Source organism: Sturnira hondurensis, unplaced genomic scaffold (assembly GCF_014824575.4).
Source record: "Sturnira hondurensis isolate 20B ecotype Veracruz unplaced genomic scaffold, ASM1482457v3 Scaffold0011378, whole genome shotgun sequence".
In the NCBI taxonomy this organism is placed as follows: domain Eukaryota; kingdom Metazoa; phylum Chordata; class Mammalia; order Chiroptera; family Phyllostomidae; genus Sturnira; species Sturnira hondurensis.
In genome coordinates, this window is record NW_028084009.1 from 6,327,294 (window position 1) to 6,343,403 (window position 16,110).

Genomic DNA, 16,110 nt, shown 5'->3' on the forward strand with positions numbered 1-16,110 from the left:
TTCGTTCTGAAGGGGGTTGATTCTGACCTCCGCTCCACTTTAACACAGGTACAGTTCCAACTTTTGAAGATTCTAGTAGCTCTGAGCAAAAGCCCTCGTCAAACTATGGCCCGCCCCACTGTCGAGCTTGGAGGTGGGAAGCTGTCAGATCAGCTGGGCGGAGTTGGGGAAGGAGCGGGGTCAGGTTGCATGGGGGGTGGCAGGGGCAGGGGCAGGGGCGCTTGGCCCCCGAGGCCTGTGCAGTTGTGGAAACGGTTGGTGAGACTTGACCTGGCCCGGAGTCCGTCAGTCGCAGCGTCTCCGGGCCACCGTTCACCAGATGCCTGTACGGCTCCTTCAGCTTTAAAAGTGTGTCTGTTTTAAACTTGGTCTTGAAGAGAGTGTTTCTGATCTCTGACCCTAGGGACTTTGTTGCAGCTTAAATTTTGAGACTGGTCTATTCTCCACCCCACCCCCCACCCCCGCCCCGTCATGCGCCCCATGCACGGAACAATGCACGAGGTTTCGCTCTTCCACCCACAGCCCCACGTTCTCGGCACACACCCACTCAGTTGGCCGGCCCTTCCCTCCCTCTGACCCGGTGGTTGGCACAGAGCCCACGGGCCTGGGAAGTGGCTCCGTGCTCTTCTTCTCTGCAGAAGTCTCCATTCGCGCATTCAGTAACGACTTTCAGTGGGGAAGTTACTGTGCTGAGACTTGACTTTTGGGCTAGAAACCTAAGATATGCCTAAAGCCTCTTCTTGAGTGTATTTCTCTTCAGAAACAGTTCTGTGCCATTTGAAGTGATAAATAGGTAGAAATAGCTTCTGTATAAACCCAATAAAATAAACGCTGTGTTTTGCTGTGCCCGTTTCTTTTTTGAAGTTTCTGGAATAACACTGGTCATTTGTCACTGGGCAGTGACACTGGCTGTGCCCACAAGGAGGAACCTTAAAAATACCACCAGACCATTCCTGACGTTAGAAGATTCTTTCTCCTGCCAAACACTGATTTTCTGTTTTGTGGTTTTTCATTTGTTTGGTCAACACATTTCCCGAGGCCCTGCCGTGTGCCCAGCACTGTGGGCACAGACGGGTGCAGTCCTGCCTTGCAGGAGCTCCCTGTCAGCGGTGGGGCCGGGGCACAGACCCAGGCACTGCCTTAGACCGGCAGCCGTGGCAAGGAGCGGGGCCACCCCGGCCGGGAGAGTCCACCTGGTGGGCTGGCTGCCGGTCGTCTCCAGGACCTGTGGGCACCTACTGGTAGACGTGAAGGAACGGAAGGGAAAAAGGAAAGAGTACAGCTGGTGTGTGGCTCCTGGGAGGAGTAGGTGGCCCCGGAGCCAGAGGCAGGCTGTGCCCGACCGGAAGGCCGGGGCGTGGTAGGGCAGGAAGGCAGTCCTGCTCCTCACAGGCCGTGGGGCTGGGGCAGACGTGCCACGTATCTTTATGTACAGGGAAAACCACGCTGCCTCTGGGACTCTGGGAGGTCCGCGCATTGTGCGGGAAGTGTTTGAGGTGCATGTATCAAGTCTAGTTACATTTTAATATTCCAGAAGTCACTAACCTGAATAGCGAACGTCCAGCAATCTACACGGAACTCATCACATACCCACTGTGCACACAGCTTCCTACCAGAGAGCTTTCGGGCCCTCCCTGGGAGTTTCTGGTGATTTTTATATTTGTGCCTCTAGAGACGCCTGTCATTTCAGATCAGTGACTTGACGAGGGATGCCTGTTTGTAGAGGAAGGAAGGGCAGGGTGTTGGGGTTGGCTGTAGGTGAAGAGGAATAGCTGGACGTGGCCAGAAAGGCGGTGAGCACAGTCTGGACCCTCTTTAGAGCTCTTTTCTGTGAGTAGAGGGAGCCTAGGAGTGCCCTGCTTCCACCTTTCGAGCTGTGGGAAGGTGACTGGCGGCAGCGTGCAGGGGGGCGGAAGCAAAGAGGGGCAGTATTTTGTAGCAGCCTGCAGCCAGTCCCCATGAGGAGGGTGGACCACAAGCACGGGGTCCGAGTCTGGGCGTGAACCCTCTGTGCTGGGCCGTACGCGTGACTCCCACTTCTGGTGCCTGGGTTGTCTTGAAATGTGCCTTCACTCCCGTAGGAAGAAGACGGACTTCGGAAGAGGAAGACGGTGCAGAGCAACAGCCCGGGCCCTGTGCTCTCCGCGCCAGGGAAGGAGGAGGGCCTCAGCACCCGGCTGCTCGCGCTGGTGGTCCTGTTCTTCATCGTCGGGGTCATCATAGGGAAGATTGCCTTGTAGAGGCGGCAGGCGAGGGTGGTCGATGGGGTCGGTGGGCCCGCCATGTCCTGGGATTTCAATTTACCATAACCGTGTATAAAAAGAAATTAATGTATGATGACATCTCACAGGTCTTGCCTTTAAACTACCCCTCCCTGCGCGTGCGAGCGCACACACACCCAAATGTAACATAATATAACGACCTTTTAGAAAGTTACAAATGTATAGTACATGATCAGGGGAAAAGAATCTTCGTTAATGACAAGGGAAACCACGATTAAACGACAATAATGGCGCGTTGTAAATGTCATTTTAAACATTTGTAGCCTTGGTCCGCGTTGCTGGGTCACCTCTCTGAAAACACGACACTTCCTTGCCCAGTGGTACCTGCCCGCGGGGAGCGGGAGCCCAGCATGGTGGCAGTGCCGTCCCCTCCACAGCCGCCCCACGCTGCTCGCTCACGCTCCCCAGGCCGCTTGTCCACGTGCCACCCAGGCTGTCCATTCGTTCCTGGGGACTGATACTCGGAGTCAGACGCTGAGAAGACATGCACTGTGGCCACATCAGACCGGCTTGCCGGGGCGGGGAAGGGGCCGCAGGGGGGACCGGCTGGCCCAGCACTTTGGGGAGGAAAGTCAGTGCTTCGCTCTCTTCAAGGGACCAAGCCAAATTCTGTTGGTTCTGTAATGGGATTGAGCTGCTGTTCAGAGACATTCAACACATATTTAACTTATTTAATGTGTTTCATCTCATGTTTTCTGATTGCCACAAGATTCTAATGAATGCTGTAGCCTACGACCAGCTGTGCTGCTAGAGGCTGGTGGCTGAAGTTCCGTTGCGAGGGGGCGGGGCCTCCTGCTTCCGGGGGCTCTGGGCTCTGTGTGTGTGTAGATGGCATGTGGCCCATCGGAAGGCTGGGGACGGGCCGGGAAGTGTTTCTCTGTGAGTAGTTATCAGCTGTCACAGGGAGGGAAGTTCACAGCAACGACAGTCAGCTCCGCACTGCCCTCTCACGGGGAGGAGCAGCTGGGCCCCCCGTTGCTCAGCCACTCAGCCTGCCGCCCATGCTCCCCACTCAGCACGTGCGCAGCCTGACCCGGACTGGGGACCGGGGTCAGGGAGCGGGTGGGCCGCTGAGGCAGCAGGGGTCAGGAGCAGAGGGGCGAGTGAGGGGCCCTTCCAGGTGTCTGTCTGTCCGTCACGTGGTGACGGGGTTTGGCTGTGAGGTCATGCTGCAAAAGACCACTCCACTTCTGTCTGACTGTGTAGCATCTTAAAAAGAAAAAAAATGAAATAAAGCCCCCAAATTAAGAATTCTCTTGTTGTTTTGTCACGTTCGTTGCATGGGAAGATTTATTACCTTTATCATTGTCATTGTTTTGTTATTAGAAGGTTGATTTTAAAGTGTGTCCTACTCATGAGGAAATACATCCGAGGTCTGTCCAGAAGGTATCCAGCCAGACAATATGCACAATAGAGACACTTACTGAAGAAGGTACGAGAACCATTGTACGTAAGACAGTGATGCCTCTGTCCCCTTCAAAGTAGGCACCTGGGAACCTCACGCTGTTCTCCCACTGGCCATCAGCTGCCCCATCATATTTTTCTGAATCTCACTGATGGTCTGAAATCTCCTCCCTTTCAAAGGTGATTATAGTTTTGGGAAAAGCCAGAAGTTGCAGGGTGCCACATCTGGGCTGCAGGGGGCTGAGTCACCTGGGTGATTTCATGTTGGGCCAGAAAACTGCACGAGACGTGATGCGTGAGCAGGTGCGTTGTCGTGATGAAGCTGCCAATCACCAGCTGCCTATTGCTGAGGCCTTCTGAATCATCCAAATAGTTTCCACAGAGAAACATTCAAGCTTAACACAAAATCTGATGCAGGTTTGTTGCTCTACTCGCTCAGTCATTTTGACTGTGATGACCACACAGTGCACGTGCACGTGCTCACTCAATGTGTCTACCGCCCCCACTGACTAGCACAGTGAAGTCATCATTGTTCACACATAGGTAGTCTACTTTCCTTGGCCACCAGGCCACGTGGATGCTGTGCAAGCCGTTCTCGTATCGACTGTGGCTGGACTTCTGGACAGACCTTGTATGTTCAGTTATTTATATATACATACATAATTATTCAATATAAGCCAACATATAAGGTCTGTCCTCGTCTGTATGTACACATGCATGCACCCATACACACGCAGTTGGGAGGGGGCAGCTTAAACGGAGAGTGTAAAACGAAGCTGCTGGGCATCTTCGGCAGCCAGTTGGCCAGTCCCCCCTGTCCTGCCCTCACTTGGCCCTGGGTGAGAAGCAGCCTTCCGTCTGGATTAAGGAGTCATGCAGGAGAGACCCGTGGGAGGTATGCTGAGCATGGCTACAGCAGGCGGGTGGGTTTTAAATACAAACTCAGCACAGGAAGACTATTCTCAGAAGTCACACACCGCGAGTCATTTTCCTGAGAGCCTAGTGGGGGTGGGGGGCAGGCAAGGGGGCCTGAGGTAGAGGCCCCCGTGGTCCCGGGACCTTGAGAGAGGCTCGGGCGGTGGGAATCGCTGGCTGTTCAGCCGGTAGCTTCCGGTCTTCTCGGGGAGTGGCTCACTCTGCACCCCAAGTTCTTGCCTGCAGCACCCCACACCTCTCCCTCAGACCGCACTCAGCTCGCAGGCGGGGCAGGCTGCCCAGGCACAAGTGGGCCTCCGGTGTTTTTTCCACAGGGACCCAGGGAGCAAAGGGACCGAGCGGAGAGGCACGTGCCTTCTGCCACCAGTTTTCTGTGAGCAGACTAGAATTTGCCCAAGTATGGGAGCTGCAGCGAGGGATGTTTATGTAGCCTCCAGGAGCTCCCAGCCTTGGGAGGAGTGGAGTGATGGGGAGGGAGGGCCGGACGGTCCCGGTTCCCCCAGGCAGGGGTCTGCCGGCTGGGTGTGAGAGGACACGCCTGTGTGTTCCCACAAAGCTTCGTTCCCCGCAGCAGCCAGCAGGGCTGGCCTGAGGCCGGTGCCTCCCTTGCTCCACTGTCCTTAGAGCAGCGCCTTCCCAGGCTTTGCGTTTTGAATGAGACTTAGCATTTCATGGACACCCAGGAGCAGGTGGATGTGGGCATTTTGTTTGCAGCCAGACATTGAAATTGAAAATCCAAAGTTGTCTCTTCTTTTTAACTCAACATCCTGTAAAGTCTGTGTCCCCGTTGGAGGTTCTGACGTGGTGAACATGTTCGCTTGTGGGGAGTTTTGGCTGAGCAGGATGAGGGAGCTCCCTGGGGAGGGTCCTGGTGGGGGCCCGGGGGTGGCGTGGGCTCTTCTCTGGGTTGTCCCGGGGAGTTGAGAGTGTCAGAAGAGGGTGTGTGAGGAGCCAGCTCTACTGAGGATCAGGGACAACTCGAAGAGCCGAAACACTCAAGGGCTTGCCCCTAGCAAAGCGTACACATTTTAAGGGTCTCTTATGGAAGGAGGCAAAAAACAAGGCAAAGAGGGGTACATGCAGTCCTATCATGTGGTCCGTTCTTCCCCCAAGAGGGTGAGAGATCCTTGGAATGAACCAGCTTAGAACAAGGTCGGCGCTGGGCAGGTGCTGGCTGGGAGCTGAGCTGGGCGGCTGCAGGCCCCGGGGCCGGGGGTCGCTGCCAGGTTTGCAGCACCCCTGAGCAGGGTGCCCAGCTCGTGAGTACTGAGAGACATACGCAGGAACAGAGCCCCAAACGTGTTTATTTGACTGCATTTTTAAATGGACAGTTGAAGTTCCCTTGGCACAATACAAAACACCTCTTAAAGAGAGCAGGCTGTATTAATTGGAGGCGTGAAGGCCTGTCTTTAATTTTTTCTCTCCTAGTTTGCATGTTTTCCCTCTTTAATCTGTCTAAACTGCTGGCACCAGCAGTAATAAATACTGATAAAATCAAAATTGATTTTTGCCAGTGGACAGTGTGTGCCTCAAGAAATGGCTGATACCTCCAGAACCGAAGGGGGTGGGGGTGGGTGGGACGAGGAGCTTCCCGGGATCCGTGAAAACCTGAGGGCGGTCAAACGGACCCCAGGCGGAGAACTGCTGTCGGGAGATACGGTGCTGGGTGTGGGGGGGGCCCCGAGAGGAGTCGGGACTGAATGCAGTGATAGCTCAGGGCTAAATGGCCTTTCAAATTAATTTGACAACGAGCTCTGTGTGTGTGCGTGTGTGTGTGTGTGTGTGCATGTGTGTGGCGGGTGGACCACATGGAAGTAGCTCCCCGTTTTTCCAATGGTGCCTATATTTTTTTCACACACTAATCTCTGATTTGCAAACTCGGAATCCACGCCAACGCATCACGCCGTTTGTCATTTTCAGTTCCTTCTCTGGAGAACTGGCCCGTTGACAAGTTTTTGGTCCTGGCGTGTTCGTGACATTCTCGGTTTACAAGGAAAAAAGGAAGGAGAGGAAAGGGACCTAGGCTGCAAAGTCACCTTGAACACATGAGTGACACAGACGTCCGGGGCCCTGCTTCCCATGCTAACGGTGGCAGGTCACCTCAGTCCCAGAGCGGCAGGCCTCCGCTGCCCCTTCCTGGTGAGCTCAGGAGGAGCGGGAAGAGGTGAGTAAAATTAGGGAAAGAACAGAAGTCGCCACTGAAGAGTCCCACCCACCTGCATGAAGCCTGGGCCCTGTGGCTCTTGCTAAAACGGGGTTGGATTTCTTCCCCAGAGAGTAGTGGGATCTCCCGTGTATGGGACGAGGAGCTAGCCAGGCCCTCGGGGCCCCCGTGTGTCCCACGGGACGTGAGGGCCTGCGCCCTGATTGTATTTGCAGGTGGCCTTTACTTTCAACCCTTCCTAGGGGTAGAGTGGCTGTGCTAGGACCTTTGGGGGAAAGTTGCTGTTGCTACACCCTCCCTACACTGCATTTCCAGAACGTTCGCTCATCGGACTTCATCCTCAAGGTCACTATGGCCAAGGGCACATGTCTCTGTTTTGCAGAGGAGGAAGTGAAGCCTGGAGCAGATGAAATTGGGTATCTGTTTAGAACCTCTGGTTCGGAACGAAGGCCGCCTCTGCGAAGCCTGCGGCAGGCCCTGAGTCACTCACTGAGACAGGGTTTCAATCTCAGAGCCGCTCAGGGGGGCTGTGGGCAAGGCTGCGTGAGCTGTCTGCCCCTCACAGACCGGGGTGCGCCTTCGCACGTCTGCCACCCTCATCCCTTACGTGGTTCCTATAAAGTCGCTGGGATCTGGGCTTTCCTTCGGGCACTTTTTGGTCTTTGGCACAACACACTGCAGACAGTGGAGAAATTCATTTCCCCTTTTCCCGCTGCCTATAATCTGCCCTGTGCTCCTGGGGAGCAAGTTTGGGGGTTTGGGAACAAGCCCTCGGTGTCTTGGGCTGCTGGTCCCAGACTGCTCCCGAATCAAGTTGCCTTTCTCTGGGAAATTGTCAAAGGGAGCCAGTAAGAGCAGACCCCAACCAGGAGAATCTGCAGGGTGTCAGGTTAGAGGGGCTGGGGAAGGGAATCTCCAGCCAGACCCCCAAACCCTCCTCCTCATCCAAGTCCCAGGGCCTGGGCCCACAGGCTCAGCCTTCAAGAACATTAGTTCTGGCTCACCAGCCCCCCCCCCCCCACCACGTGGAGGGATCCGGGCCTCCCTTGAAGGAGCGTCCTTATCTACACCACTGACAAATAAGCTTTCATTTTAATTAATTTTCATTACCGAGGTATTTTGAAAAATTGAGATGACTCAAATGCACACACACACAGCCGTGCGCGCTAGTTACAAGTGAAACCGGTGGAGGTGGGTGAGAGCTTGTCCCGATTAATATAATTACTTCGGATTTTTCTCTTAATGGAACTAATTCATTAGAAAATGCCAGCATCCGATCTGCAGAGGAAAGGAAGAAAAAGCTAGCAACCAAAATGTAGCTATTATCTAACTTGCCATAAATATTTGCAGTTATGATACCTTGGAGTGTGGCCACAATATGGATCGCTTTGATTAAAAGATGTCAGTTGAATAAAACAGTACGGGGGCGGGGGGATAATAGTTTCTGCCGCTGGATAAATGCTCATGTTTATTTTGAAACCCGGAAACATTGATCCTGTGACAATGCCCCATTACAATTACTTTATTATCCCACGGGGCTGATGTATATTTAATCATTTGGCTAATGGATGTGGGTGCAGTCCCCGGGCTGGCTCCCTGTCCTGTGCCCACCCGATCGCATTTTGATGGCCGCAGGAGCGCCCAGAGCTGCCGCCGGTGGGATGCTGCCCCAGAGCCCCCGTTGAGGGGTCCCCAACGCCGGGGCTGGCTGAAACCAGACAGGTTCCCCCTTAGCGTTCGCTTCTCCTCGGTAAACACCAACCAGGAGAGACAAATCAGTTATCTTAACACAGTGTCGTTAACGCTTCGCGCTAGCAAGGACGCCTCGCTTTTGGCAATGATACATGAGCGCGTGTGCTCTTCACCCTTGACTCAGAGGCATCCCGTGCAGAGTCCAAAGGTCTGGTTCTTTCTGTGAACTGTGTGCCTTCGTTCCCAGCTTTCCTTGGGGTTTTAGAAGTAAATGAAATTCAGCGGTTCCCCTCTGGGCCAGCTTTCATTTAGGACTTTTCCCCCCTCTCCATTGCCCCCTTTTCTTGGAATCAAAGACCAGAATTTATTGTCTAATCCTGAGACCACGTGGACAGGAACTGCTTCTTCTCGCTCTTCCTCATTCACTCGCTCATTCAGCAAACATTTATCAAGTGACTGTCTCTGTTAGTTACCGAGAAATTAATCAGTGGGAGGGATTTGTGGTCTTTACTCCCAAGCAGTGAGGCGGTTCCGCTGAGCTTATACGGGAAGAGGAAAAGGCACAATACATCTGGCTCTCGTTTCTGTCCCTAGCACCTCCTTTGCAAAGACAGTTTATACACTGCTGCCATTTGGAACTTCCTATAAGAAACACGGAACGATCTCGACCCCCTCTCCCCTCGTTCTGCTTGCTTTTCTCCCCTGCTTTTCCATCTTTCTGTCGGTCCGGAAAGAGACCCCCGCAGCGTGTTTGCGTGGTCCCTTCCATGCACATTCCCATTTTGGAAACTGAGCGATTTCAGAGATGTCTTAAGAGTGCTTCGGTTCGCACAGTTTTTCTTTGATGTGTTTTACGTGTATTTCCTGTTTGGATGTGGACTTCATTGGAAAAGTTCCTGCAGGAAAGGACTCCGCCATTCTCCGTTCTGGTGGTTGGATGCGTAGTCAGTGCGGCGTTTTCTGGCTGCGTCTGCGTCCGCCCGAGGGGAGAGGGTGCATCTCTGCCGCGTCCAGGGCGGAAGAGACTCCCAGCAGGCTCTCGCGTGTCCCGTGGCGGCCTGATGGAGCCTGCCCTGCAGAGGCATCAGCGACGGCCTGAGCCGCCTCCCCGTATTATGTTCCATAAGCTGTGCTCTGACTGTGTTTAAAGGATGCTTCAGTGTAAAATTATTTTGAATGGATGGCTTACGAGCCTTCGGAGGTGCTTTAGAGAACATTCTAGTGCACATCACGACTCTTTCACTGCAGCTTAGGAACAGAAAATGGGTTTAAATGAAAAATTAGAGATATTTCATGCCAGAAAACAGACATAAGGGATGGTTTCGGGTCAACACCCTCATTTTTCTGATGAGGCGACTTCTGCCTTGAGAGCCCCTGCTGGGCCCCCCACCTGCCGCTGCGTCTTCATGTTGGGGGCCCCGTGGTGCTGACGGACGGGGGCCTCACAGGCGGTCGTCGCATCTGAGTCTGCAGCGTGGGCAGTTCCCGTCCTAAGCAGTGGCTGACAGTTCTCCACGCCACACTGTTGCCTTGTGAACACATGAACCCAGGCTGTTTTAGCTTTTTTGGGGCAAAGGACTACATGCAAACAGTGAGCCTTCGCGTGAGGCCAAGGGGCACCCCCCCCAAAGTCTGCTGCCTTCCAGCCCCCAAACCCCTTCCCTTCCTGGAGGCTCCTGGGTTCCCTTTTCCTTGTTTGATGCCAGAGACCCTCTGTGCACACGTGTGTGTGAGTGTGTGCCTAGCCCTTGTGTTTTCTTACCTTGTGTTTTCTTTCCCCCTCCCCTCCCCTGTCGTGCGAGCTGGGCTCTGACTTCGTGATGCACGTTGGAGAGCATTTCGTGTCCACCTGCTTCCTAATGGCCCTGTAGTTTTCCTCTGCGTGACGGGCTCAGCACTCTGTGAATCAGAGGTGCATTGACGTAGTTTCCAGCCTTGTTGCTGCAAATGCAGCTCCAGCAGACGGCTCTGTGACTGAGTGGGAACATTAGGACAGTTCCTAGAAATGGCTGAGTCACAGGGGGCCTGCGTCGTGCTTGTCCTCCAGGGAGGGCTCGCCCACTCCTGGTCCTGGTGCCGCCCGAGTCCGCGCTCCTTCCCGCAGTCCCGGGGGTCTGAAGAGCGCTTAGCTTTCATTCACATTTCTTCCCAAGAAGTTGAGCAGCTTTTCACAGGAGTGAGGACCACCTAAACACTCAGGAAGATGGGGGTTGAGTCATGTCAAAGGAGGCAGGCTTACCACACCCAGGGCTGATGGCCAGACAGCAGAAAGGAAAACTCGAAGGCCCCATAATTAGGGTGTGGACACAGGGGTCTGCATTATTTTGCTCGCAGGAACTTGCAGCCAAGGGGATAGAAATGAACGGAGTGGGGGGAGGTAAATAATTCTCTCCGGCCAAGCCCTGCAGCTTGGGTCCTCGCCCTGACCTAGCACCCTCATGATGGCACTTGTCTAAACGTGTGTCCCATTTGCATGCCCAGGGGTCTGTGTGCACAGAGGACGCCAGTGAGAGGGATATTTCAGCGTCCCAGATGCTCAGAGCTTCTCTGAGAGGGGCTGAAAATGGTGGGAATTGTAAGGTTTAAAACCGGAGCTGTGAGACGCAGGTGTCCTCTGGACAATAGAAGAGGCGCAGTCTATAACAACGGCAGCTGCACTCCCCGGCCGTCACCTTTTGTTGGTGTGTTCCAGGACAGGCCGGCCCCTGTAAAGTCCTCAAGGTCCTGTGATCGGCGCGACGTGCCCCACCAGCAACTGCAGATACCCTCAGACTTTGCACTAGGGTATGGATTTCCTCTGCGTGTGTGTGTGTGTGTGTGTGTGTGAGTTTTCTTAGCAATGTTTGCTCAGAGCACTTCAGAGAAGAAAAGGAATAGTAAACATTTGCCGAAACACAAAATTAGTGTTCAGGACTTTTGGAAAAACGTACCTTTGGGGCTACTTCAAAAATGTTGTGGAAGGGGGCAGGAAGGCCAGGGCTTTTTACAGTGCAGCCGAGACCAGCTGTTTCAGGGTGCCCCCCCCCATGGGGTCACGCTGCTTGTCCTAAATATGACTCCAAAGCACAGACAGGACTTCCCAACACTGACCCATCCCAGGGGGTCCGCCCAGTGAGGAAGGGTGGCGGCCCATGGCCGTGGCCCCATCACTCTCGCACTCGGGGCAACTTCTCCAGTGTTTTCCTCAGTCTCAGAAACTGACGGCGAGCCCGGTTCACACGGACCCCCAAGCGCGGTCCTGTCCCAGTAGCTGGCACTGGCCCCTCCCTGCCCCCCACCCCAAAGCATTTGAAATCTCCTACCGTGGCCCACCCATCCCTGGATGGGAAGCCATTTGAGGGGACGTCGTAAGTCTGGTGGTGGTTGGACTTGGTTTCGTATTTTTAATTTAATTTTTACCGAAGCATTTCGCGTGCGTAGCATAAAAAGCGGAGCACAGCTGACCCTTGAATAGCCCGGTTGGAGGCGGCAACCCCTGTGCAGGCAGAAATCTGCGTTTCACTGTCGACTCCTCCGGAGTCTTGCTACTGACGGCCTCCTGTGGACCAGAAGTCTTACTAGCAACAAAAAGCGTCAGTTAACGCATCTTTGGTATGTTGTATGTGTTACAGACTGTATTCTTACACTGAAGTAACCTAGAAAAAAGAAGGTTACTAAGAGAACCATGAAGAAGAGAAAATAAAAAAGTCACGTGTAAGTGGACACACCCATGTTCCTGGGCAACTGTCATTCTGGCCGCTGATGGTGGGATCCAGCGTCTGGTCCCCCTGCAGGAGGCAGCCAGTGAGCACTGGTTCTTCCGGGGGCACAACCTCTGTGTTTCTGAATGACGTGGCTGCGTTACTTTGGCTCTGGGAACCGTTCTTCCCACCCCGCCTGAAGCACATTCTTCCTTCTCCCTCTCCCAGTGTGGTTTTGGGGCTACATCAGTGTCCTTTGGCGTTACCCAAACTCCTCAAAATATTGTTCACAGCTGTGTGTGTCCTACGATAATACATTTCCTTTTTGTAAGTAACCATTTCCTCCTCTTGGGTTGCCAAGTCTCCGTGTCTCGTTTGGTTTGTGTGCTGGGTATCTGTCCTCAATTCAGCCCCAGACCCTGCAGACTGGGAATCTCCTCAACACCTTCACACGACAGGTCATCTGTGATTCTGATGTTTTGTTTTGTTTTCCTTAGAAAGGTCAGGAGCTCTTCATTCTCTCGTAGACCGATTGCCGTCTAGACCCTCATTCCCTGTCGTCTTGGGGACACCCTTTGTTCTCTTCTGCATTGGGTCGCCTGTCTTCTGGATCCCTGGCTTCCTCTTGTTTTACTACCTCATTCTGGTGGAGCGTGTCCTGTAACGGGTTTCTGCAAAAGGAGTGGGGGGGGGGCCACTTTTCCAAGAACTTGCCGTGTCTGCAGTGTTTCATTCTGGCCCGCCCACTGGGCGGATAGTTATGCTGGGTATAAAAATCAAGGTTGGAAGTCATTCTGGGGCTTTTGAAAGTGTCATTCACTGACTGCCAGCTTCCAGAGTCACCTTTAGCAGGTGACAGTGACGTTTTAATTCCTCATCCTTTAAAAAATTAATGTCTAGGGGAGACTCTTCAACTTTAGTTTTTCTCCTATATTTATAATTCTGGAGGATTCTTTTCAGTTACTATTATTCGTGGGTAGCCACGTGCTCTGGTAGGTGTGCACTGCTTTATTTTCAGTGAGGAAGCACTAGTCCCATTGCTGTTCCCTGAGTTCTTCTCTGTCACCCTGTGATACCCAGCATAACTATCCACCCAGTGGGCTCTTCCTGGAAAGCGATGGTGGTGTTTCTCAGGTTAACACTCTTCACGAACGAAGGCAGGTGGAGTCTGTACCGACCTGCCACCAGCATTGTCCCCCACCTACTGGTCACGTTGGGCTAGTTGGCGCCCCCATCACTTTGGGGGTTCTCCTCCAATGCCTGGCAATCCTTGGATGTCCTTGTGTCTATGTGACGGGGGCGCTGACAAACTGACGGGCAACTGCGTGTGTGTAGGTGGGACACAATTCGTGTGTCTCTATGGGAGCCAACTGGGTCAGGACCTAACACACTTTCTGGGGACTTTCTGTCCGTCAGTGTCTGTAGTTCCCATCCGGGCTCGTTTCTCGGCGGGGGCGTCTTGGCCACTCTCTCTCAAGGCGAGAGAGACCATGCCCACTCAGCTGGGCGTTTCTGATGGGGGTTAGGGACAGGTTGGGGGCACGACTTCTGTTGCAGACTGCACTTGAGCATCAGGTGTTCAACCCCCGCTCTCCCGCCGGCCAGGGGCCTTGGGCGCCAGTCCCCAGCGTTTGGAGATGGAGTGGACAGGCCTCTGCGCACTGCCCTCCACCAGCCCTCGTCGTCCTGCTCCCTGCGGTCTGCCCGTCAGCTCCCAGCGTCCGGAATTCCGCCGACATCTCCTGTTGGCTCTGTGTGTTCTCCTCTTGTGCTTATCCGCATGATTTGTGACTTTGTAGGTTTTGCCCATAATTTATGGAGGTTTCAGAAGGAAGTAGAGGCACACGCTCCACCGATCCCTTTGGCCAGAAGTCGGGAAGCCCGCCTCCCAAGGTGCCCCATTCAATCCTTTCCAGATCTGCGGGTCTTGTGGGGGGCACATATATCTACTGACTCTCATTAAACCGACTCAGGGGGTGTTACCAGAATAATGGCCACCTAAGTTTTCTTGTTACTTCTGTTGCTTCTGAGGGATTAAAAATGACCACATGTAGGAACGGGAGTAGCAGGTTATTCATTAACCCTGGGAAGTAAATAGACGTCAGTGGAAAAAGACACGGGCCGTGGGGGTTTCTGTTCTTAGAATACATCGTTGATTCCTCCCGAGTCTTTTACTGGTGATGGTCTTTCCACGGGGCGGGGCGGGGCGGCCCAGGAAGCACTGGGGTCAGGCGCTGGGACCCCCGCCTTCATGCGGAAGGTGAGGAGAGCGTGGAAAGAGCATGCAAAGCCTTGGGTGTCTGCTTAAGGCCCAGTCTCCCCATCATGTAGGCTCGAGAAACCTGAGATCGATTCTTGAGGGACCCTGAGTCAGGCCCTGTTGTCCTGTGTTCCAGGATAATGGTTGTCCCCAGTACCCTTCCTAAAGACCAGGCCAGCGGAACACAAGCATGGTCAAGTTCATGGTTGTAGGTTCTGCTCTGCCCATCTTATAAAAAAAAACACATCCAAATTCCAAGCCAGTGCTTAGAGTACATGCTTGTCCTCTTGATGCCTGAGTTCTGAGCCTCCAACCAGTCAGTACTCAGAATCTATTCATTCGGTGTTTACTGAGTGCCTACTGTGTGCCTTGCACACACTGAGGGCGCAGCGGGGAAAAAAGATAGACATGCGCCCCCGTCAAGGAGCTCTCTCTGGAGGAGAGAGGCCGGTGAGAAATAAGGGCAGGAACCCAGGGGGTGCAGCCCAGCAGGCTGGGGTGGAGGGTGGAGGTGGGGAGGGGGTCGGAGGAGGGTCTGCCCTCAAGCTCAGAAGGTAGTTCTCTCCTAACATGGAGTCCACCCGGCGGGGGTTCTGTGTGTGTGAAGAAACCGAAGGCCCGGAGGTGGGGACTGTGCCTCCCCCCACCCACCCTCCAGGGCTGCACGAATGGCCCTGAGGGGGGCCCTGAGGAGACCCCTCCCCTGTGCTGTCTGGAGGCGGCTGCCCTGTCTGAGTCACCGGCCCCTGGAGGCCAGGGCCAGGGGACAGAGCCCCGGTCACCAGGCACCTGGAGCCTTTCCTTGGGCCAGCGGTGCTGCCAGGAGATTAAGCACACTCGCTTAGAGAGAGCAGAGAAATAACTTTTGATAACCAGCATCTGTTAGTTAATGGGCCTCTGAGAGCTGTATACAATTTAAACTTTTTATTAAAAAAGAAAAAAAGCTCGTTTACTCTCCTGGGAGCTTATGCTGTGAAATTATCAACTGCTCCAGTTTTTTCCTTTTAAACGTGACTGAACATACAATGGAGAACATTAATTTTGTTTTGTTTTGTTTTGAACGAGAACTGTGGGTTTTGCTTTCCCCACTTTTGATTAAAGCCATCTCAGCTTGTATGGGGTGGGGCCAGACTCACCGTGGGGAGCCAAGAAAGGCCCCTGGGCCCCAAACCCACCCTCCCATTTCAACCCCAGCCTGGAGCCGGCCCACTGGCCTTCCTCCAACGAGATGCTTTTCTGTTCGTGTCAGAACCAAGACCGCTCCAGAACCAAGACGCCCTGGAGGGAGGACCAGGCCACAGTCCAGGCAGCTAATTAGGGGTGGCTCAGGGCGGGTCCCACAAAGCAGCCCTGAATTGCTTCCCCCAAGCACAGTCAAGGAATCCCACCCTTGTCAGGGGGACTGAGCCCCCAGCGGCCCCCCAAGAGGAGGCTCAGCTCTCAGGCCGGTAGGGAGGCCCAGCAGCTGGTGACCTTGCAAGCCCCAGTCCCCTCCGAGCATGACTTAGGGTCCTCACGGCACGAAGCAGGCACACCGCCCACCCACACTGCTGGGCCCCTGCAGGGGCTCCCTCCCCTCCCTCGTGTTGGTGTGAGGGTTCACTGGGGTCCCCCAGCGGTGGCTACTGAGGTTCCGCCACACTCCAGGCACCGCCGAATGGACTGGAAAAGGTCGCAGTGGCTGACTTGGTC

The 16,110-nt window shown here is 54.1% G+C and overlaps 1 protein-coding gene across 1 annotated transcript in view; it reads left to right on the forward strand.

Moving 5' to 3' along the window:
- The window catches only part of VAPB (VAMP associated protein B and C), a 47,251-nt gene extending 44,945 nt beyond the window's left edge, over window positions 1-2,306 (forward strand). Inside the window, exon 6 of the mRNA XM_037059971.1 lies at window positions 2,082-2,306. Within this exon, the coding sequence (XP_036915866.1) occupies window positions 2,082-2,240 (159 nt within the window). The 3' untranslated portion in view covers window positions 2,241-2,306. The remainder of the gene's footprint in view (window positions 1-2,081) is intronic.
- Window positions 2,307-16,110: the final 13,804 nt, after the last annotated feature.